Source organism: Equus przewalskii, unplaced genomic scaffold (genome assembly GCF_037783145.1).
Source record: "Equus przewalskii isolate Varuska unplaced genomic scaffold, EquPr2 ChrUn-10, whole genome shotgun sequence".
NCBI lineage: Eukaryota > Metazoa > Chordata > Mammalia > Perissodactyla > Equidae > Equus > Equus przewalskii.
The window spans coordinates 3,870,357-3,894,254 of NW_027228747.1; the positions used below are offsets into that span (position 1 = coordinate 3,870,357).

The following is a 23,898-nucleotide window of genomic DNA, read 5'->3' on the forward strand; positions in this document are numbered from 1 at the left end:
AGTTACATGGCAGGCATTCAAAATTAGCTTTTGAACTTTTTTCACCACTGACAAAGGTGCTTAAAAGAGGAAAAAACTCTAGAAACGATTACAAATCACCATGTGAAGTTTAAGCAGTAGCGTACTTAAGGAGGATTTGTAAAATCGTCTGCAGACTGGCCAACCAGGCGGATCCACCAACACGCGGAGCTTTTTAGTAAAATTGTTTCTCACTGACGTCACTCCACCACGACCTCTGACGCACGGGAGGCGGGCTTAGAGAGACAGCTGGATTTCTTCCTCGCCCTCCCGCCTCCGCGGGACGGGCAGGCGCGGGGGCCAGCCTGCCTCCTGTCGATTTGGTGTTTCCATTGGTCGGTTTCCCCGAGGAGGCTGGCGGGGGGGCTGACTCCGCCCCCCCGCGGGCGGGGTCTCTCCGCCGCAGGAGCCCGGGATGGTGGGGCTTGCCGCGGCCGCCATCTTGGATTCCGCGGGAGCGGTGGCGGCAGTAGGGCGCCGCGTCTGGGGAGTGGCTCTCCCCTCCCCCTCCCCCCGGGTTCGGTGGCGGCGGCTCCTCCCACTGGGGGGGTGGTGCGACGGCGGTGGCATCTACGGCCATGGCGGCGACTGCTGCTAACCCCGGTGAGGAGACGGAGGACTGGGGTGCCTCTAAAGGAGAAGGTGCCGAGGGGGTTGGCAACTAAGGAGACCCAGGGCTGAGGGGCCGGAGTTGGGGCTGAGGGCGCCGGGACGCGCGGGGGTGGCGGTGGGGGAGGGGAGTGACCTGGGGGAGGGGCCCGACTCGAGGGGGCTGGAGAGACCCGAGGTGGAGGGAGGGAGCGGGCGGGTGGGAGTTGGGGGTTCGGTGCCCCGGTCGAGTTGGAGCGGCTGCCCGCGCGGCGCTGGCCCGCCTCCGCTCGTCTGGCAGCGTTCTGCTGTGCGGTGTGGTCCTCTTCCAACCCTCTGCCCGCTGGAGCTGCTTGATGCCGAGTAACTGGGCAGAGTGGCTCGTTTCACTTTAAAAGTAGTTTGGGTTCATAAACACTGGACCACGTTGCTGTTTAGCTGAGGTGTTACTTCCAAACATTGAAACATTTGGATTTTAATTTAAACTTTAAAAATCTGACTATATACTCAAAGTTTCTCTAGGCTCTAAACTACCCCCCCACCCCCCTCCCGCCCCGGGCTATACTTTGAAACTTGCGTTTACGTATTAAAGTGCCCCTAGTGTCGTGAGCTGCTGAGGGCCGAGGTTTGTGTAATGGTTGAGGTTCCAGGCAGATCTTGCCAACAGCAAGCATCCAGAAAGCCCAAGTTTTAATCTTAAGTGTGGGTTGAGGCACTTCCCAGTCTTTAAGAAAAGTTCAGTTCCATGCTATTTCTCAATGAACCTCTCTTCAAAAGGGGGTGCTTGAACATTTCAAAAAAATCTAGCCAGACGTGTCTGAGAGATGGAACAGGTTGTGGTGCAGCAGGTCTAGACAGATCAGGTCTTCAAATTCCTAGTCCCAGTCCTCTTTCCACTATATTACAGTTACTTCTCCCTAGGAAGTATTTCCTTTTAGGGATCCTAGTTTACCTTGCTGACGTTGGCCATTCTTTTGCAAAATAAAATCCTTTTCCAGAAATCTCTATCTTTGGTAGCCTTAAAAAAGAAGCAAGAGGTGGGGATGAATTTCTTAAAAGTACAGCAGTGGGAGGAATTCACTGCTGTTCTGACGCTGATATTTAAATCAGATTTTTTTCGTGTCTCTGAAAGGCAGTATTATTTTGCAATATCCAATTTTGCTGTTACAGTTGAATCACAGTGAAATTTACTGTCTTTTCCTACTGTGTTTCTGGGAACAGACCTATTTAAAGAAGTTAATTAGTCACATGTCAATATCATATTTTAAAATCTTTTTAGTTTTCTTTAGAGGAAAAGGAGATAAAATTAATGGCTAAAATTCCATTGCAGGAAATGCTGAGTGATGGAATAAAATTGGAAAGATGCTATTATTATGGCAGACCTGACTGTAGTAAAATAACCTATCTGTTAACTAGGGGGTAAATAAACAAGATTTTAGATTGACAGTGCATTGCAAAATACTTATATAACCCTAGTCAAGTTGCAAAGCATTTCTCTTATTAAGAGGTGGCCTGGGTAAACAAGTTCGGTGCATGTCAGAAGCTTTTTTCCAGCAGTGTGGGTGGGGTTGCTTTATTTTGTTTTGCTTCTTGAACAACAGTAACCAGAATGATTATCTCTTGACCACATTTTCATTAGCTGATCAATATCAGCTAAGTCTGTAAGCAGAAAATAACATTTATTTGTGCAGAATCCTTGCTAATGAAACAGTTGATTTTGTTTGTTGTCCTTTAGCAGCCTGCTTCTGTGATTTCTAGATTTCTTTTTTGATGTTGAAAGATTCTTCCATCTCTTCCAAGTTATTGATCCCACATTCAACACATGGTGATTAAATTAGAAAATATATTTTCTTCCTTCATTTCTCCTTTTACCCCTTTATATCAAAAGGAAGAGATCATAGATGCCTTGTGGACTTTTAGTAGCCTGTTGCATTTTGGGAACTGAGGACCATGAATGAAGGGACACGGGGTGGAAATGTACTGTGCTCAGTGAAAAGAAGGTAAATGGTTTTCAGGTCAGAATTCTCTGTTGCATGGTTAAACCCTCTTTCCTTAAAGCCATTTCAGATAGTAGGGACGTCATACCTATTTTTTTAAGTTTTTTCTACTTTGTCTTTTTTCTGGTTAAGTTTCCCTACACTTCTTGTTAGTTCTATCTTTACATATGTCTGCAAAGGATTTTTGTGGTAGCATTTAACTTTTCTTTCTCAGCTTCATTTAAATTAATCCTTAGCATTAATAACAGTGCCTGATGATTGTGTTAATTGTGCTTACAGTATGATTTAGAGACCATTGGTAGCCCTTCAGTGTCTTGCAGGGGACCTAGTTCCTTTGCATTTCTCACCATGTCTTAACATGGTGCTGGATCAAAAGAAGAGTAAGCATACGGTTTATACTCCACACTCTAAGAGTTATGTTGAAGTAATAGTTCTAATGTGATGATGAGTTTTTTCCTATATGAATTGATAATTCTTCATATGTTATTACTTTTTCCTAATTCTTACCGTTGGCAAGTAGAAGTGGGTGGGTCGATGGCCCATGAAATCGTAGGCTGTATCTTTCTTATCTATGGAATACTAGCAATTTTGAGGAACACTTTTTAAATTGCATGTGTGATTTGTAATACATTGGTTAAGGCACTGGTTGGGAAGAGATTAGGTATTTGATTTATAATTCAGTATTCAAACCAGAGCCAAACCAGAGCCATGAATGAGTTTGTAAGAGTGTAGGTTTTTCCTCTCTTGGTTCTGGTATTCTCATTAGTAGAGACCTCTTTTTGTGCTATTAGGGACCATTTATTGTGGATGGAGAATATGGTAGAAGGCAAAAGAAGAAACACTGTTTGGGTTGTAAGGCTGATGTTTAGGAAAATTTTTCTTTTCACATAATTGCCAACTATATAAATTATAGTTGTAAAAGCATCAATTAGCAAAATCCTTGCTCATTACCTTTATTTACCTCTTTCAGATACGGGAAAATAGGAATTTATGCAGTGTAAAATTAAGATACCAAGATACTTTATTATGTTCTATTGCAAAAACCTTTTTGAAAAGTTTAAATACATTTTACTAATTCAGCAATTGAAATACAATTAACATTTTTGAGAAAGAACATTAATCTGCATATTTTTTAGATTTGTGGCACTAACCTGAATCTTCTCTATTTCTTAGAAATTAAGAAATAGATACTTCTGCATTCGTGGAACTCTAGTTTTCTTGTTGTTTTGAAATAGTGGTCTCTCAGCTTAGTTTTTTGCTTTCCAGCCCTACCCCTCTACTCAAAGAATCCAGTAACAGATGAGAATCATATGTTGTTTTATGGATGTTTGTGAAAGTCTTTTGTGGTTCTCTGCTGTGGATGACTTTTTTTTGTAAGGCAATAACAATAGGGATTTCCACAGTGCCAAGTGATGGTTGATCTTCAAAAACTGAATTGCAACCTTCAAGGAAAATAAACCCTTTTTTCTTCATTTTACTCAGGCCATGACATCTTGGGGTTAATTCCAAAACTAGTAAAATTTGAATCCTTAATTGTGGAAACTGTTTGGAGCCATCTTTCTATTTTTCTTAAGGCTGTTTACAATATTTATTTTAAATGTTAATCGCCTGGTGGTAGAGTCCTGTGTAGGAGTGCAAAGGTAACATTTCTGCCAGTGCTCCAGTGTCTCTGTGGTGGTATAGCTGATCTCCTTTATAGGTAACAATAAAAGAATACATTTAAGGCCTGAGCTCAGTGGAGTCTATCTGGGCCCGTCCCCCATACCCTGTGAAGGGCCCTACTTGTAAAGCTGTCTCTTTTTAAGAATGCTGCCTAGTAGGTCATGGTGATTTCAGTAAGTTGACATCTGTGAATGTTGGAGTTGGAATCAAGCCAACCCCTGTATTTTACACATAAGGAAGCAAACCCAGAGAAAAGAAGGGGCACATTTATTAAACATTTATTAAGTGCCTACTATATGCCACGCCACACTTTCCTGTTTTGTTGGCTATTCTCTATGTTAGAAACCATCTCTCACTTTCCAAATAAATTCTCTCAATTTATATCTCTTTTCCTCATTTCTTCGTTTTGTATTTTCCCCTTCACATCTTCACTGTAGTTGAATGGACAAACTAAGTTTATGGCTTTAACAGTATAATTAGAATTTAAGTTCCATGAGAGCAGCACCTTTACCTTCCTTGTTCACCATAGCATCCCAGTGCTCACAGCGGTGCCTGGTATGTAGGACTAGAGTTCAATAAATGTTTGTTGAAGTGAAATGAAATGAAATGAATGTTGTAAAACCCAGCAATGGAGGTTCATATCTTTATGCACTGTTAACATGAAAATACTTTTGAAAGGATAACACTAATTTAGCCGTTAACATCATGAATTCGTTTATAATAGCTAACATTTTTTAATGGTTATATGCCAGCTATTGTTCTACATATGTTATCTCACTTAATCCTCATGTGTATTCTCTTATTTAATCTTTACAACAATCCTAAGAGATATGTGTTAATATTCATTTTTTACGGATGAGGAAATTAAGCCACAGAGTGAATAAGTAGTTTGTCTGAAGTCACATAGCTGGTAGGGGGTAGAGACAGTTTGATTGCTGGCAGTTTGTCTACGCAGTCAGCATTCTTAATTTCTATGTTATAGAAGACTTTTTCTCTGTGACTTAAGAGTCACTTTCTACTGATATGTAGTACATGGATATCTTTTGAGGAGGAGGAGGGTGGATTATTGTCTTTTGTGTGTGCATGAAGAAGCTGAAATACCACTTTGGGCAGCCAGGAGGGCACAGTTGCTTGGATGGAGAGGTGAATGCAAGGTGCTGAAAAAGGAGCTGGAAGAGTGTTGCAGTTCCTAAAATCTTTTCTATAACTTCCTATATTTTTTCCTCATAGTTGTTTTTCAATTCCTTAAATAACTTTTAAGGTTTTTACTGGACTCCTTCTCCTAGTTCTTCATACCCCCAAATTGTGCCATTTTGATGCACCTGTCTTTGGATTTGGCTTCAGACTCACCGCATTGCTTGTTCTTTCTTATGTTTCTTCTTTGTCCTTTTTGTCTGCTCATTTTCTTTTTCCTGTTCATTATGCTTCTCCTTTTATAGTCTCACTCCTGGGGCTAGAACTCTTAACTAGTTAGTAAGCTGGTCAACTTCCTTCATTCATATCTATTTGCCCACCTTCCTACCTTACAACTTGTTTGCCTCCTGCCACAGTTAAACATTTATTTGGTAACTGCCGTATTCCATTCCCTTTGTTTATCTTTTGTGTATTGAAGACTCTAAAATTTTCATTCCTGTCTTCTCACATAGTTTCTTTCCTATATTTTCATCTATTTAAAAGACATCTTGGGGCCGGCCTGGTGGCACAGCGGTTAAGTGTGCACATTCTGCTTTGCCGGCCCCAGGTTCACCGGTTTGGATCCTGGGTGTGGACATGGCACTGCTTGGCAAGCCATGCTGTAGCAGGCGTCCCACATGTAAAGTAGAGGAAGATGGGCACGGATGTTAGCTCAGAGCCAGTCTTCCTCAGCAAAAAGAGGAGGAGTGGCGGCAGGTGTTAGCGCAAGGCTAATCTTCCTCAAAAAGAAAAAAAAAGACATTTCTACTCAAATATCCTTTAACATACTATTTATATGTATGTCCACCAGTATTGCCTTCAAATATGTGCTGCCCTTCCTAACTTTTCTGTATCTTTAATGACTATCATAGTTTTTTCAGTTCCCCAGGCTAAGTAACTAGAAGTGTTTGGATTCTTTTATGTGTTTATCTGGTTGGTTATCACATCTTGTTTTTTTAAAATGTTTTTTAAAATGTTAAAAACATTTTTTTAACATATAAAGATATTAAAACATTTTTTAACCATATAAAATATATATTTAAATAGATATATTTAAACACATATATTTAAAAAGTTATTTTAATCAAAATTATCCATGCTTATATTTAAAGACTTAGTTATTTACATGATTTGTTACAGAAACAACAGTCTTCTACCCCCTTCTCTCAGCTCCTTTTCCCAGTGACAGCCGCTTTTTCTCTCTTCTAACCAACCTTTTTGTTTTTGTTTAAATAAAATGTCCCAGAAGTAAAAGACATGAATTTTCAAATTGAAGGGGCCAGACCAGTGAATGAAAACACACCCACATCAAGGCACATTATCATGAAATTTCGGCATCAAATACAAAGAGTATCCTCTAAGCTCCAGAGAGAAGAAAACTGCTTAGTTCAAAAGAATCAGGAATCAGATTGGTCTTGCTTTTCAGTAGTCACAATGGAAAGTAGAAGACAATGGAGCAATGCCTTCAAAATTATGAGGGAAAATAATTTCCAACTTAGAATTCCATATCCAGGCAAACTATCAGTTAGCGAAGGAGAAGAAAGATGTTTTCGTACATCCAAGGTCTCCCTTATACTGTTTCTCAGGAACTTACCAGAGAATGTACTTCAGCAGTAGGAGAGAGTAGACCAAGAAAGAGGAAACATGGAATACAGGAAAGAGGCAGTACAACAGGAGAAAAGTGAAGCATCCATTTTGCATACATTGCTGTTAGTTTCCCTGTATTCAGTATGGTACCCTCACTTTCAACTTTGCCTGGTGCTCCCCAGAGGTCAGCTCTTCAGAAAATATATCAGTCTTCTGAGAGGGTGGAGGAGGGGCAGTTTCCCTGCTAAAGGAACAGGGAGAGGATATCTGGGAATCCACTTGCCAATTAAAGGGACATTAAACCAATCCTTTTTATTTTAGCTTTCATTCCCTCTACCCACCCCCCCCCCCCCCAACACAGAGGTACCTGGAATCACCAGTCCTGAGACTTTGGGGGATTGCAGTGTGTAAGTTGGATAGGTTTTCTGCTTTTTCCTTTTCTGGCTTAGGATTCAGTTCTCTTGGGTCTACCAAGGCAATGTTCCCTGTTTCCAAAAATTTATTGCCTTTTTCTTCCATTTTTTCCATCTGTGTTGTTTTATATCTTGGATAAAATTGTTTTTCTCCTGTATGTAATTGTTTGGGGGGAGAGGGAAGAGAGTAAAAGTAAATGCATATGTTTAACCCACTACCCTTATTCAGAAGTTGCATAGTTTAAAATTTTAGAGGTTCCTTTACCTTTTCATTCTGCTATCATACTAATTTAGGCCTCTCTCACCTCATTTTTGACTATTTGTCTTTCTGCTTCTATTACTTCAAACTTTAAATGTCATACTAATCTTTTTATTTACATTTAGTTTACATTTTCTGACTTAAAGGTATATTTTGTCTTTCACTGTTTATTGAATGACATGTAACATTTCCTCTTGGCATTCAAGGCCTTCTCACAATTGGGTTGCATTTGACATCTTATTTTTCCTCCTGAATATAGACTCTGTGCTCTGTATAGGTCTGTTTCCCTCCAGCTCTTCACAGCTATTTTCATACCTCCTGTTAGGATTTGCTCGTGTCCTTTTGTCTATGTGAAATGCCTTTTCTTTCTTCTTTACTTTTTCTGAAGCCCAGCTTGACCGACCTTTTTGAAACTTACTGACTGTTTGCCTGCCTTATTTCCTTTAGTTTTTCCTTCCTATTGAGTACCTTCTCTGTGCTAGGGATTATGCCAGACCTTAATTTAAACCGTCTCAGAATCATCTTCTCTTTCTTTAAATTCTTCTAACTCTTAGATCATTTGTAAACCTATTACTAAAAGTATGAACTTGATTTTTTTACGGAAAAAATTTGCTTTTTTCTTAGGAAAGTTACATATATTCACTATTTAAAATATATAGAATGAAATAGAAAAAGTTAATAGCAATAACTAAAAGATATATTCAGTCTTACTAATAATAGGGAAATGCACATTAAATCAACAGCGAGAATCATTTCATACCAAGAAAATTATTAAAATTTGAAGGATTGCCAAAACCCAGTGCTGGTGGAGGTATGGATAATTTGATACTGTTAGTGAGGCTCTTAATTGGTATAATCTTCTTGGAGAGTAATGAGCAAAGTTTTTTTGTTTTTGCTGAGGAAGAATCGTCCTGAGCTAACATCTATTGTCATCTTCCTCTATTTGGTATGTGGGTTGCTGCCACAGCATGGCCACTTGACAAGTGGTGTAGGTCTGCATCTGGGAACCAAACCCAGCCGTTGAAGCAGAGTGCCCCAAACTTAACCACTAGGCCCCTGGGGCTAGCCCCCCACAGTTTTAATTGTGCTCCCTTAGACCAAGCAAGTCATTTTCAGAAATCTGTTAGTATAGAAGTACTGGCACCTGTGCATAAAGATACACAAGGAGGGGCCGGCCCTGTGGCCAAGTGGTTAAAGTTCTGCCCTCTCTGCTTCAGCAGCCTGGTGTTCACAGGTTTGGGTCTGGGTGTGGACCTACGCCGCTCATCAGCCATGCTGTGGAGGCATTGCACGTACAAAGTAGAGGAAGATTGGCACAGATGTTAGCTCAAGGCTAATCTTCCTTGAGCAAAAAAGAGGAGGATTGACAACAGATGTTAGCTCAGGACAAATCTTCCTGACAAAAAAAAAGAAGATACATAGGGATCTTCATTGAAACATAGTTTATGGTAGTGATAGTTTGTTATAAATATATACATTTGTACTATGAAGTACTGTATGTATAGCTATTAAAAAAGTTAACTCTGTATGTATCGACATGACCCACCTTCCAAGATAGATTGTTACATGGAAAAAATACAAGGTTCAGGATAAATAAAATATGATCCCTTCCCTTTTTTATGTAAAAATTACCCCAAATCCTATATGATGTATAGAAAAAAGGTCTGGAAGGATTCTTATCAAAATGTTAATAGCAGTTATCCATAGGGGGAAAGTGGGATTAAGATGTGTGCATGGCAAATTTTACTTTTGACTGTATTGTTTGAATATTTTTAGAGACTTCTACATTTGATTTTATGTATATTTATATTGTATTTGAATATATTACTTTTGTAATGAAAAAATTAATGGGAAAATCACTTAACATTTTGATGTTTGGTCAGTTTTTATAAAGGGACTGTTTAAGGGGTACTTAAGCATGTCAGGCACTATGCTAAGCACTTTTCACATGCAGTTATCTAATTTAATCTTCCCCAAAGTAGGTACTGTTGTTAGCTACATTTTACAGATAAACTCAGCGAGATTAGGTAATTTACCCAAGGTCGTACAAGTTATAAGTGATAACCCTAGGATTGGAATCCAGATTTATCTAACTTTAGAGTTTGAGCTGAGTCCTCTCAGATTTTCAATGTGTGCCATACACTAGGCGTGCACACACATTTTCTTTTTTAAAAATTGGCACCATGCATTTTCTGGTTATAAAAGTAATACGTGCTTGATGTAAAAAACAAAACAATATGGATATACAGAAAATCAAATGTAGAAGTCTCTAAATGCCATCCCAAAGATAACCACTGTTGATAATTTATTGTGTAACATTTGCTTACTCCGTTCTAGCCATGACATCATCCACACTATTTCTAGAACTTAATAGGCATGCTCTCATCTCCTGGTCTTTGCACTCTGCCTAGAATGCATTTCCCCCAGGTACCTGCACGGTCTATTCCCTTACCTCCTCCTAATCTTTCCTTAAATGTTACCTTTTCAGTGAGGTCTTCCCTTACTAAAATTGCTACCCTCCTACCCTTGAACCTTTATGTATTTCTGATTTGACTTCTGGCTTATTTTTCTCCATATTTATCACTACTTAACATATTATTAGGTTGAGCCATATGAAGTAACTCATATATTTTACCTGTAAAATGTCAGTTTCATATTATCAACCCAATTTATATTTTAATTATTTCTCTTGTTTCTCTCTCCCACTAACATGTAAAAGTAATAAGGGTTGAGGTTTTTTCTTTTTTAAAGATTGACACCTGAGCTAACAACTGTTGCCAAATTTTTTTTTCCTGCTTTTTCTCCCCAAATCTCCTTAGTAGGTAGTTGCATATTTTAGTTGTGGGCCTTCTAGTTGTGGCATGTGGGACTTTACCTCAGCGTGGCCTGATGAGTGGTACCATGTCTGCGCCCGGGATCTGAACCAGTGAAACCCCGGGCTGCCGAAGCTGAGCTTGCGAGCTTAACCACTGAGCCAGGGGCCAGCCCCAGAGTTAGGATTTTTGTCTGTTCTATTTATTGCTTTATCTCTAGGGCCTGCAACAGTGCATGGCATATAGTAGGCATGGAGTAAATATTAAATGAATTCTTCCAGGTTTTGTTATGCGTATATACTTTAAAAAGGGATTGTATTTTATATACTTTTGTGTAGCTTATTTTCCATAATCATATATGGTAGATAACTTTCCATTTTAAAGTTATAGATCCACGTTTAAATTTTTTTAATATATTTAAAATATTTTTCTATTATGGCAAAATATACATAACATAAAATTTGTCATTTTAACGTGTTTTTTTCGGGGGGAAGATTAGCCCTGAGCTAGCGTCTGCCACCAATCCTCTTCTTTTTGCTGAGGAAGACTGGCCCTGAGCTAAGATCCGTGCCCACTTTATACTTTCTCTACTTTATATGTGGGATGCCTGCCACAGCATGGCTTGATAAGCAGTGCGTAGGTCTGCACCTGGGATCTGAACTGGAGAACCCTGGGCTGCCAGAGTGGACCGTGTGAACTTAACTGCTATGTGACTGGGCCCGTCTTTTTTTAACTATTTTTAAGTATACAGTTTGGTAGCATTAGTATATTCACGTTGTTGTGCAGCCATCACCACCATCCACCTCCAGAACTTTTTTCATCTTGCAAAACTGAAACTCTGTACCCATTAAACAATAACTCTCCCATTCCCAATCCCTCTAGCCCTGGCAACCACCAGTCTACACTCTATCTCTGATTTTGACTCTTCTAGGTACCTTATATAGGTGTAATCATATAGTATTTGCCCTTTTGCAACTGACTTATTTCACTTAGCATAATATCTTCAGGGTCCATCTATATTGTAGCATATTGCAGAATTTCCTTCTTTTTAAAGGCTGAATAGTATTCCATTGGATGAATAGCCACATTTTTTTAATACATTCTTCTCGATGAACACTTGGGTTGCTTTCTCTTCTTAGCTATTGTGAATAATGCTGCAATGAATGTGAGTGTTGTACTCACGTTCTCACTCATCTTTTTCAGAGCCTGCTTTGAATTCTTTTGAGTATATACCCAGAAATGGAATTGCTGGATCATAGTGCAGTTCTGTTTTTAGTTTTTGGAGGAATCTCCATACTGTTTTCCATAGTGGCTGCACCGTTTCACATTCCCACCAACAGTGCACAAGAGTTTCAGTTCCCTTACATCCTTCCAACACTTGTTATTTTCTGGTTGGTTTTTTTTTTTTTTTTTTTTTTTTGATGGTGACCATCCTAATGAGTGTGAGGTGATATCTCATTGTAGTTTTGATTTGCAATTCTCTAATTATTAGTGATGTTGAACATTTTTTCATATGCTTGTTGGCCATTTGTATATCTTCTTTGGAGAAATGTCTATTCAAGACCTTTGCCCATTTTTTAAATCAGGTTGCAGTATTGCTGTTGAGTTGTCGGAGTTCTTTATATATTCTGGATTTTAATTCCCTATCACATATATGATTCGCAAATATTTTCTCCCCATTCCATGGAGTGCCTTTTTACTCTGCTGATAGCGTTTTTTTTCGGGGGGGGGGGGGAAGATTAGCCCTGAGCTAACATCTGCTGCCAATCCTCCTCTTTTTGCTGAGGAAGACTGGCCCTGAGCTAACATCCGTGCCCATCTTCCTCTACTTTATATGTGGGACGCCTACCACAGCATGGCTTGACAAGCGGTGCCCTGTCCACACCTGGGGTCCAAACTGGTGAACCCTGGGCCGTCAAAGCGGAACGTGCGAACTTAACCACTGCACCACTGGGCTGGCCAGGATAGTGTTCTTTGATGCACAAAAGTTTCTAATTTAGCTGAAGCCCATTTTATCTCTTTTTTTACTTTTGTTGCCTTTGCTTTTGATATGTGCAAGAAATTGCCAAATCCAGTGTCATGAAGCTTTTCTTCTAAGAGCTTTATAGTTTTAGCTCTTAGATTTAGGTCTTTGATCTATTTTGAGTTAATTTTTGTATATAATGTAAGGTAAAGAAGGATACAACTTAATTATTTTGCATGTGGCTATCCAGTTTTCCCAGCATCATTTGTTGAAAAGACTGTCCTTTCCCCATTGAATGTTCTTGGCACCCTTGTTGAAAACCTCTTGACCATGTATGTGAGGGTTTGTTTCTGGGCTTCCTCTTCTATTCCATTGGTTTATGTGTCTGTCTTTATGCCAGTACCACACTGTTTTGATTACTGTAGCTTCATGATGTATCATCATTTTAATGGTGGGTATTTGAGTACTCTCTTTATCCAGTATTCAAGGCAGTTATAAATGTTTGGGCTTATAATAAAAGACATGCATGAAAGATGTTTTGTGTTTTGAGGTTAGGTGCAGTTTATTATAAATATAATTTAGAGGAAGATTTTAGAAATAATAAATAAAACGTTAAAAAACATATCCAAAGTGGTTTGTATTTTAGACAAGTTAGGAATATGATGAATTACTGTTAACAGCATTTATTTTTGAACATTTTATTATCTCTTCAACTTTTAATGCTTCTTTTATAACTCCTGTTTTCCTCAGTCATATGGTTTCAGTGACTTAGTGTTGTTTCTCCTACTTCAGGAAATGAAATTACGTTTAGAAGTAGCTTTTCTGTAAATCTGGGAGACTGATAACTGACTAAAATATGTTTTATTTACTATTTTTCTGTAATTTCTGTCAAATTGTGATTTTAATAGAAGGTACTTGAGTTCAGTGCACTAAGAATACTCTTTAACTATACTATCCTTATATGACACCAAGTTCCTATTCTATTTAACAGGAGCTAATCTTCGTAAATCAAATCCAGAGTATATTAAGAGAATCATACATCATTATCGTGTTAGTTTCCCAGGCCTGCTGTGACAAATTACCACAAACTAGAAGGCTTAAAACAACAGAAATTTATTCTTTCATAATTCTGGAGGCTCAGTGTCTGAAATGAAGATGTCTTTAGGTTTGGTTCCTTCAGGAGGCTCTGAGGAAAGAACCTCTCCCTCTTTTCTAGCTTGTAGAAACATTGCTCCAATCTCTGTGTCTCCGTATCCAAATGTCCCTCTCCTTGCACTTGTAAAGACAGCAATCATTGGATTTAGAGCCTACCGTAATCCAATATGACCTTAGTCTTAACTAATTATATCTTCGGAGACCCTATTTCCAAATAAGGTCACATTCTGAGGTTGTGTGTGGACATGCATTTTTTACACTGTTCCACTCACTACAATTATCAAGTAGGGTTTATTCTAAGAACTCAAAGATGAGAAAAACCTATGTAATTCATGCCATTAACAAACTAAAGGGAAAGAAATGATATGTCACTAAATGCTTTACAAAAACATTTGTTTCTGATAAAAAGAATCCATCCCTGATTTGGGGGGAAAAAAAAGGCTGTTAAGTCAGAATAGAATTAAACCGCCTAAATTAAGTCCAGTGAAATCATGAATAAGTCAGAGATATCAATACTCATCTTGGACATTTCTCTAGACCAAAGTTTCTTAGCCTTTTGTATGACAGGGACCCCTTTGACTGTTTGGTGACACCTATTGACACCCTTTTTCAGCCTCATTGGGTCATTGTGGGAATAAATGAGAGGTGCACAAGTTGCTCAGCACAGTACCTGGTACACAGTGAGGGCTTAGAAAAAGTATTATTATTGCTAGTTATCCATGCATTTGCTGCTGCTCTCCCTTTACTCCCTGTAAAACCAACGAGCAGCACTTCTGCTTCACAGGCTGAAAAATTCTTATTGCACTTTCGTGTCACCCCCACCCTAAATAAATGCCTCCTCTGATCTGGGCCAAGTTGGAGCCCCTCACCAGGGAAGGAAAGACTCAGCTGCTGCATGGTGGGAAAAGCTGGTGAGCTGACCACTTAGGGCCGTAGGCCCCTGAGATCGCCTTGGGCCAGGGTTTGCTCTTCCTGTTGAACCCTCTTAGAATGTTATTCAGTGCATAAAATAGCAATACATAGTATTACAAAGCAATCAGTTCTATTAAAAATACAGTTATCAAAATATTCAAAATTACAAATTTGTAATGATTAATGTTTACTAATGATAAATAAGATGTAGTGACAAGTCTAATAACTATGATATTTTTGAAGTAGTATTATTGAATGTAACAGTAATTCTGGATATTTATGGTAACTGTTGTGTGATGTAAAAATGTCTCATTTCTATTGCTGACAGTCACAGATACTGCTGTATTACTGTGGTTACTGTCTACTGTCATAATTGAAGGAAATCCTAAATTTTAGTTAGAGATTAATGAAAATAAAGATACAATTTTTCCTCATCCAAGATCACCCCTCCCCCACCGAGATTTTATTCATTCCTCACAGATTAAGAACTCTTGCCATAATGCAGTAAGAGAAGAAAAGAAAATAGTGTAAATATTGAATAAGGAAGGGAAAATAATCATTTCTTGCAGGTGATGTGATTATATACTAGACAGTCCAATAAACTAAATGCTTTTTTTTTTAAAATGCTTTTTGATAAGGTAATTTAGTAAAATTATTTGGGTACAATATAAATATACCAAAATCAGTAGCTTTCTTTTATTCTAGCAATAATCAGTTAGAAGTTGAAATGGAAAAGAGAGATCATTCACATAGTGTTAAGGACTATAAAATATCTAAGAATAAATAGAGCAAGAAAGATGTAAGACCTATGTAAAGAAAGCTATAAAATTTTATTAAGGGACATTAGGAAAGATCTGAATAAATGTGTAAGACATACTCTGTTCCTGAATGAGGAAATGCAATATCATAATGCTGCTATTTTTTCAAAATTAACATATTAATTTAGTGTAATTGAATTAACTTCATGAGTTTTTTGTTATTAGAACTTTACATAGGTTTTAAAGTTGAAAAGGAAGATGAAGGGGCCAGCCCATGGCCGAGTGGTTAGGTTCGCGCACTCTGCTTCGGTGGCCCAGGGTTTTACCAGTTTGAATCCTGGGCATGGACATGGCAGCGCTCATCAGGCCATGTTGAGGTCTCATCCCACATCCCACAACTAGAAGGACCCACAACTAAAAATAGACAACTATGTACTGGGGGCCTTTGGGAGAAAAAGGGAAAAAAAAAAAAGGAAGATGAGGTATATGACATTAAAAATATTGTAAAAACTTTCTGACTAACCTTTTTTTGAGATAATTTTAGATTCATGTACAGTTATGAGAAATAATGCAGAGATCCCCTACTGTTAACCCAGTTTCCCCTAATGGTAGTATCTTGCAGAACTATAGTACAATATCGTAACCAGGATATTGACTTTGATACAGTCAAGATAAGAATATTTCTGTCATCACAAGGGTCCCTCATGGTAACCTATTAATGCCACATCCACATTCATCATACCCCAACCCTTTCCTTAATCTTTGGCAGCCACTAATCTTTTCTCTATTTCTATAATTTTATCATTTCAAGAATGTTCTATAAATGGAATCATATAGTATGTAACCTTTTGCAATTGACTTTTTTCACTCAGCGTGATTCTTTGGAGATTCATCCAGGTTGTTGTGTGTTTCAGTAGTTCATTCCTTTTTGTTGCTGAGTAGTAGTCAGTAATATGGGTATATGTCACCGTAGTGGTTATTCACCTGTTGAAGGACATCTGTTTTTTTCCCAGTTCTTGGCTATTACGAATAAAAGTGCTATAAACATTTGTGTGCAGGTTTTTGTGTAAACATAAGTCTTCATTTTTCTGGGAGAAATACCCACAAGTGCAGTGCTGGATTGTATGTTAGTTACATATTTAATTTTTAAAGAAACTCCCAAACTGTTTTCCTGAGTGGCTGTACTATGTTACATTCTTACCAGCAATGTATAAGTGAGCTACTTTTTCTGTATCCTTTCCAGCATTTGGTATTTTTAATTTTAGCCATTCTGATGGGTATGTAGTACATCTCATTGTGGTTTTAATTTGCATTTCCCTCATGGCTAATGATGTTGAATATCTTTTCGTATGCTTATTTACAATTTTTATATTCTTTGGTGAATTATCTCTTCATGTCATTTGCTCATGTTCTAATCAGACTGTTTGCCTTTTTAGTGTTGAATTTTGAGAGTTCGTTTTATGTTGTAGATAATGAGTCCTCTGTCCTTTGTTGCATTTTCTCCCACTCCGTAACTTGTCTTTTCATCCTCTGACAGAGTCTTTCACAGAGCAAAGGTTTTTAAATTTTTTTTTTAAAGATTTTATTTTTCCTTTTTCTCCCTAAAGCCCCCAGTACATAGTTGTGTATTTTTAGTTGTGGATCCTTCTAGTTGTGCCATGTGGGATGCTGCCTCAGCATGGCTTGATGAGCCGTGCCATGTCCACTCCCAGGATTCAAACTGGCGAAACCCTGGGCCACTGAAGCAGAGTGCACGAACTTAACCACTCAGCCACGGGGCTGGCCCCAGGTTTTTAATTTTAATGAAGTCTAATTTATCAGTTTTTCCTTTCATGATCTTGCTTTTGGTGCCAAGTCTAAGAACTCTTTCCCTAGATCTTGAAGATTTTCTCGTATGTTTTTTCTTAAAAGTTAATTTAAATCCGTGATCCATTTTGATTAATTTTTGTGTAAGGGATGAAGCTTAGCTTGAGGTTCATTTTTTCGCCTACGGATATACATTGCTGTAGCACCATTTTTTGAAAAATCTATCTTTCCTCCATTGAATTCCTTTTGACTTCTGTCAGAAATTGTTTGGACATATTTGTGTGGATCTGGTTCTAGGTTCCATTGATCTGAGCGTCTGCCCTCTGCCGGGGCTACACAGTCTTAATTACTGTAGTTATGCAGTAAGTTTTGAAATCAGGTAGACTGATTTCTTCCCACTTTTTCTTTGTGAAACTTGTGTTAGCAATTATAGTTCCTTTACCTTTCCGTGTGGCTTGCCCTGGTGGTCTAGTGGTGGAGATTCAGCACTCTCACTGCTGAGGCCTGAGTTCGTTCCCAGTCAGGGAACCACACCACCCATCTGTCGGTTGTCATACTGTGGTGGTTGCGTCTTGCTTTGATGCTGAAAGCTATGGCACCACTATTTCAAATACTATCAGGGTCACCCATGGTGGACAGGTTTCAGAGGAGCTTCCAGTCTAAGACAGAGTAGGAAGAAGGATCTGGCCACCTACTTCTGAAAAAATTGGCCACCAAAACCCTATGAATAGCAGTGGAGCATTGTCTGATACAGCACCAGAAAGTGAGAGGATGATGCAAAAAGATAGGGCAAGGTTCAGCTCTGCTGTACACAGCGTTGTTAGAAGTTGGAATTGAGTCGATGGCATTAACAGCAAACCTTCCCATATTAATTTTAGAATATTCTTGTTTATTTGAAAAAACATCTTGGTAAAATTTTGATAGAAATTGCTTTAAACCTGTATATCGATTTGAAGAGAATTGACATCTTTACTATGTTGAATCTTCCAATCTGTGAACATAGTATTTCTCTCCGTTTATTTAGATCTTTGATTTCATTCATCAGTGTTGTGTAGTTTTCAGCATACAAGTCCTGTGTATGTTTGTTAGATTTATAAATATTTTTTCTTCTTTTTATGATTAGAAATGGTTTTGTATTTTTAATTTTGGCATCCATGTATTACTATCCATGTTGCTAGTATATAGAAACACAATTATTTTTGTATGTTTGTCTTAACATCCTGCAACTTTGCTGAATTCACCTATTTGTTCTAGGAGTATTTTTTGGTAAATTCTTTAGGATTTTCCACAAAGACTATCATGTCTTCTGCAAATGGGGACACTTTTATTTCTTCCTTTTTTTATCTGTACGCCTTTTACTCATTTTTGCACTGGCTATAAGTTCCCACACTATATTTGAATAAGTGTTGAGAGCAAACATTCTTGCCTAGTTCCCAATCTTAGGGAGAAAGCATTATCTTTCCCCATTAAGTATAATATTAGCTATAGGTATTGTTTGTTTTGGGGTTTTTTTTTGGTAGATTCTTTTATTAAGTTGACATTTCCCTCTATTCCTATTTTTCTAAGTTTTTATCAAGAATGGGTGTTGAATTTTATCAAATACTTTTAATGCATAGGTTGATATAATCATATTATTTTTCTTCTTTAGCCTATTAATGTGGTGGATTACATTGATTTTTAAATTTTTTTTGAGGAAGATTGGCCCTGAGCTAATATCCACCACCAGTCCTCCTCTTTTTTCTGAGGAAGATTGGCCCTTAGCTAACATCTGTGGCAGTCTTCCTCTATTTTATATGTGGGATGCCTGCCACAGCATGGCTTGATAAGTGGTGCATAGGTCTTTGCCCGGGATCCGAACCGGCAAACCTTGGTCCCCAAAGTAGAGTGTGTGAACTTAACCACTGTGCCACCCTGCCAGTCCTGCCAAGGATTTTTGTATCTGTTTTCCTGAGGAATATTGATCTCTAGTTTTTTGCTTGTTTGTCTTGTTTTTGCACTTTGTCTGGTTTTGGTATCAGGGTAATACTAGCTTCATAAGATGAATTGGTAAGTGTCCCCTTCCTCATCTAGTTTCTGGAGGAGATTGTGTAAAATAGTTATTAATTCTTCTTTAAATGTTTGGTAGAATTCTCCAGTGAAATCATCTGGACCTGGAGATTTCTTTTTTGAGAGTTTCCAAAATTACAGATTCAATTTTGTAATAGTTAAGGAGCATTTAAAGTCATCTATTTTGTATTGGGTCTGTTGTTTTAGTTTGTGTTTTTTTCCAAGCAATTGGTCCAATTTGTCTAAATTGTCAAATTCATGTGTGTTTTTCTTTGTATTTGCAGTTGTCTCTCTGGTTTCTTCAGGATCTGTAGTGATATCTGTGTTTTCATTCCTGATATTGGTAGTTTGTGTCTTTTTTGTCTGTCTTGCTAGAGGTTTGTCAGTATTACTGACCTGTAAAGAACCAGTTCTATGTTGCATTTATTTTCTTTATTGTTTTTCTGTTTTCAGATTCATTGATTTATGTTATCACTTTCTTCCTTTTGCTTGCTTTGGGTTTATTTTGTTTTTTTCCTAGGTTTTGAAGTCGAAGCTTAGAGGATTTGGTTTCTCCTTTTTTCCAATATAAGCATTTTAGTGCTATAAAATTTCCTCTGAGTACAGCTTTTGCTGTGTCTCACAAATTTTGCTGTCTTCTATTTTCATTTTAGTTCAATGTATTTTTTATTCCTTTGAGACTTCCTCTTTTGACTCATTATTTGGAAGTATGTTGTTCAGTGTCCAAGTGTATGGAGATTTTTCTGTTATCTTTCTGTTACTGATTTCCAATTTGATTCCATTGTGGTTAGAGAATACAATCTATGATTTCAGTTCTTTTAAATTTGTTGAGTTTTGTTTAATGACCCAGGATATAGTCTATCTTGATATATGTTCTGGGGACACTTGTAAAGAATGTGTATCTGCTGTTGATGGGTTGGAGGGTTTCTATAAATGTTAATTAGACCCTGTTGGTTGGTGGTGTCATTGAGATCTTCTGTATCTTTGCTGATTTTCTAATTGTCTTGTCAGTTGTTGAGAGAGGGATGTTGAAGTCTCCAACTGTAATTATTTGTCCTTTCTGTTCTGTCAGTTTTCTTTAAAATATTTTGCAGCTCTGGGTTTGGTGCATATGCACAAGGTACTTCTTGGTGGATTGAATCTTTATTACGTAATGTTCTGCGTTGTCTCTGGTAATTTTACTTCCTCTGGAGTTTACGTTATGTGGTTATTATTAATATAACCAGTCCTGCTTTCCTTTGATTAAAGTTTATATGATATATCTTTCTCCATCCTTTTACTTTCAGCCTGCCTCTCTGTTATATTTGAAGCACATTTCTTGTAGACAGCATGTAATTGGGTCATGTTTTTTAATTTCTCTGCCAATTTGTGTTAACTGGTGTATTTAGACCATTTACATTTAATAAAATTATTGGTATGTTAGGGCTTAAGTCTGCCATTTTATTTTTTGTTTTCTGTTTGTTTTGTTTTGTTGTTTCTCTCTTTTCTTTTTCCTGCCTTCCTGTAGGTAATTTGAACATTTTTTAGAATTCCATTTTGGTTTATCTATGTTTTTTAGTGTATCTCCTTGTATAGCTTTTCTAGTAATTGCTGTAGTGGGCACTCCATTATATATACATAACATCACAGTCTGTTGGTGCTGTCATTTTACTAGTTTGAGTAAAGTGTTAAAATCTTAACTCCCTTTATGTCCCTTTACTCTCTGCATTTATAATTTAATTGTCTTAAATATTTTCTCTATATACTCCACGTTTATAATTTGTCTTAAATATTCTCTCTGTATACATTTAGAAACATATCAGCATTGTAATTTTTACTTCAACCATCAAACATAATTTAGGAAACTCAAAAAGAGAAGGAAAGTTTATGGTTTAACCCATATTTTTGCTTACTGTGTTCTTTGTTCTTTCTTGATGTTCCAAAATGCCTTCTTTTATAACTTCCTTTCTTTTTAGAGAACTTTGTTTAGCCATTCTTTTAGGATAGGTCTGTTGGTGACACATTCTCCTTTGTTTTCCATCATCAGAGAATGTGTTGATTTGCCCTTCATTTCTGAGTGATGTTTTCACTGGGTATAGGATTCTGTGTTGGCAGTTCTCTTCTTTCAGAACTTAAAAAATATTTTGCCACTTACTTTGGCCTCCACGGTTTCTGATGTTAAATATGCTGTCATTTGAATTGTTTTTCTTTTATAACTAAGATGTTATTTTTCTCTACTTTCAGAAGTTTTCCTTTGTCTTTAGTTTTTAGGAGTTTAATTCTGATGTGTGTTAGAATGGATTTCGTTAGGTTTATCCTTTTGGAGTTTACTTGACATCTTGAATCTGTAGATTACAGCTCTTGCCAAATTTGGGAAGTTTTCAGATGTTATTTTTCAGCCTTGCCTTCTTTCACCTCTCTTTCCAGGACTCAAATGACATAAATATTAGATCTTTTGTTATAGTTACACAGGTCCCTCAGGCTCTATTAATTTTTTTTCCTGTTGATTTTCTTTCCCAGTTTATTTTCTTCCTGTTCTGATTGGGTAATTTCTAGTGTTCTGTCTTCCATTTCACTGCTTTTTTCCTTTGTTCCCTCCATTCTACTATTGAGCCCATCCACTTAACTTTTCATTTCAGTTATTTTTCAATTCTAAAATTTCAATTTGGTTTTTCTTTATATCTCCTGTTTCTGTGTGCTGTGACTTTCTTTAGTGAGGCTTTCTATTTTTTCATTTGTTTCTACTGTGTTAGTAATTGCTTGTTGAAGCATTTTTATCACGGCTGCTGTAGAAATCTTTGTCAAATAATTCTAAAATCTGTGTCCTATCATTGTTGGCATCTATTGATTTTGATTTTTCGTTCAGTTTAAGATCTTCCTGGCTCTTGGTATGATGAGTGGCTTTTAAAAAAATTGAAGCCTGGACATTTTTGTATAATGTTATAGTGACATTGGATGTTATTTAAACCTGTTTTAGCTGGCTTTCAGTGACAGTGCTTTAGGAGGGAAAGGGGGAGTGCTGCCTTGTTATTGCTAGGTGGAGATAGAATTCCAGGTTCCCCACTCAGCTTCTGTTGACACCTGAAGTCAGGGCTTCTGGTTACTGCTGGATGGGGATGGGGGCATGGGAGCTATATATCCCGACATGGTCTCCACTGACATTGTAGGGGACAGGTCCTTATTTCTGACCAGTGGAAATGAAAATTCCAGGACCATCTTTGGCCTTCTCTGACACCATCCCAGGAGAGGTTTTTGGGGTACCTTGTTACAACCTCACAAAGATGGATGTTTGGGTTCCCCACTCAGACTTTATTGGCAGAATGCAAGTGGGGTCACAGTTTTCCTCTGGTTGTTGGCTGGAGTAGAGTAGTTGTTGTCTAAGATTTTCTGTCTTGGTAAGCTGCCCCTTTTCCTGGTCCTTTGACTAGAGAGAATAGGCATTTTGGGCAGCTATTTCTGTAGGTACCTCTTCGTGTTCCCAGGTTGCCGACTTTTTCAGCCCATGTCTGGTATATATGAGGCAGAAAGAAAAGCAGAGAAACTCATCACTGTATCGTTCCTCGAGTTCTGAAGTCTTTAGCTGCTCTGCCTTCTTCCACCTTTCAGAGTATTCTTATTTTTGTTTTATATATAATGCCCGGACTTTAGTTGAACGTAGCAGGAGGAATAGGGAAAAGTGCATCTTCTTCATTGTCTTGGAAGCAGAAGTCAGTATATGACATTTAATAAGAAAATTTTGTAAAATAAATTAATGGGGTGTGGAAGACTTTTCTATTTGATGATTAAAATGTACTATAAAGCTGTTGTAATTGGAAATGTTAAGTACTGACATAGGAGCAGGAAAATATATTAATACAGAATAAAAGTGTAGAAAGAGATCAATTATTTATAGACACTTAAAGAAGTCGGATAAGTGAGGACTGGATGGACTGTTCAGCAAATGGTATTAGAATAATTAGCTATCCATTTGGGAGAAAATAGAGTCCTGCCTTATGCCAGGTAGGCGTAAGGTGATAAATTCCAGATGGGCTAAAAATCTAAATGTGAAAAACAAAAGTATTATAATAAAATGTAGAAGTAATCTGGAGGTTGAGGAGCATTCCTAAGCAAGACAGAAATCCAGGAATTATTTAGGAAGACATTGGTAAATTTAACAACATAAACTCATTAATTTCTGATGACTAATAAATATAAAAAGAAATATTTGCAAATTAAAACAAGTAGTATACCATTCTTACCAGTTGGATTTGGTAAAATTAGAAAGTATAATATCCAGTGCTGGTGAGGGAAATAGGTACTCTCATATCCTGTTAGTGGGAGCATAAATTGTGGCAGCCTTTTTGGAATGTAGTTTAGCAGTATCCATCAAAATTTTAAATGCTTATTTACTTGGACACTGTGAATTCCATGTCTAAGAATCTATCCTAAATAAATAGCCAAAAATTTAAAGTTGTATAGTTAAATGTTCTTGGAGCATTATTTATAACAGTAAAAAAAAAAAAAGTAGTAAAAAATTTATGGTAGTAAAATAGTAAAGAAAAACAACCTAAATGTCAGTCATTTGGGGAATGGTTGAATAAAATATGGTATATTTATGCAATGTGAAGTCATAAAAAAGAATGAGGTATGTGTGTCTCTGATTTTGTGTGTGGGTGTATAGATATCCATGATGTGTATTTAAATGACAAAATCAAGTTGCAGATCAAGGTTCTATTTTTATTAAGAAAAAAAGTCTCTGTTTTTGAGTAGAGAGATATATGTAATCTGAG

The 23,898-nt window shown here is 37.4% G+C and overlaps 1 protein-coding gene across 8 annotated transcripts in view; it reads left to right on the top strand.

The window, feature by feature from the left end:
• The first annotated feature begins 220 nt into the window (after positions 1–220).
• Positions 221–23,898, top strand: part of ARNT (aryl hydrocarbon receptor nuclear translocator) — a 62,935-nt gene continuing 39,257 nt past the window's right edge. For 4 of the 8 annotated variants that reach the window (XM_008514934.2, XM_008514936.2, XM_008514938.2 and 1 more), the window contains exon 1: positions 457–660. In XM_008514934.2, the coding sequence (XP_008513156.1) occupies positions 597–660 (64 nt within the window). In that variant the 5' untranslated portion in view covers positions 457–596. Of the gene's footprint in view, positions 661–23,898 lie in introns of all 8 variants that reach the window. The other 4 variants (XM_070607115.1, XM_008514937.2, XM_070607117.1 and 1 more) reach the window with 4 other exon arrangements.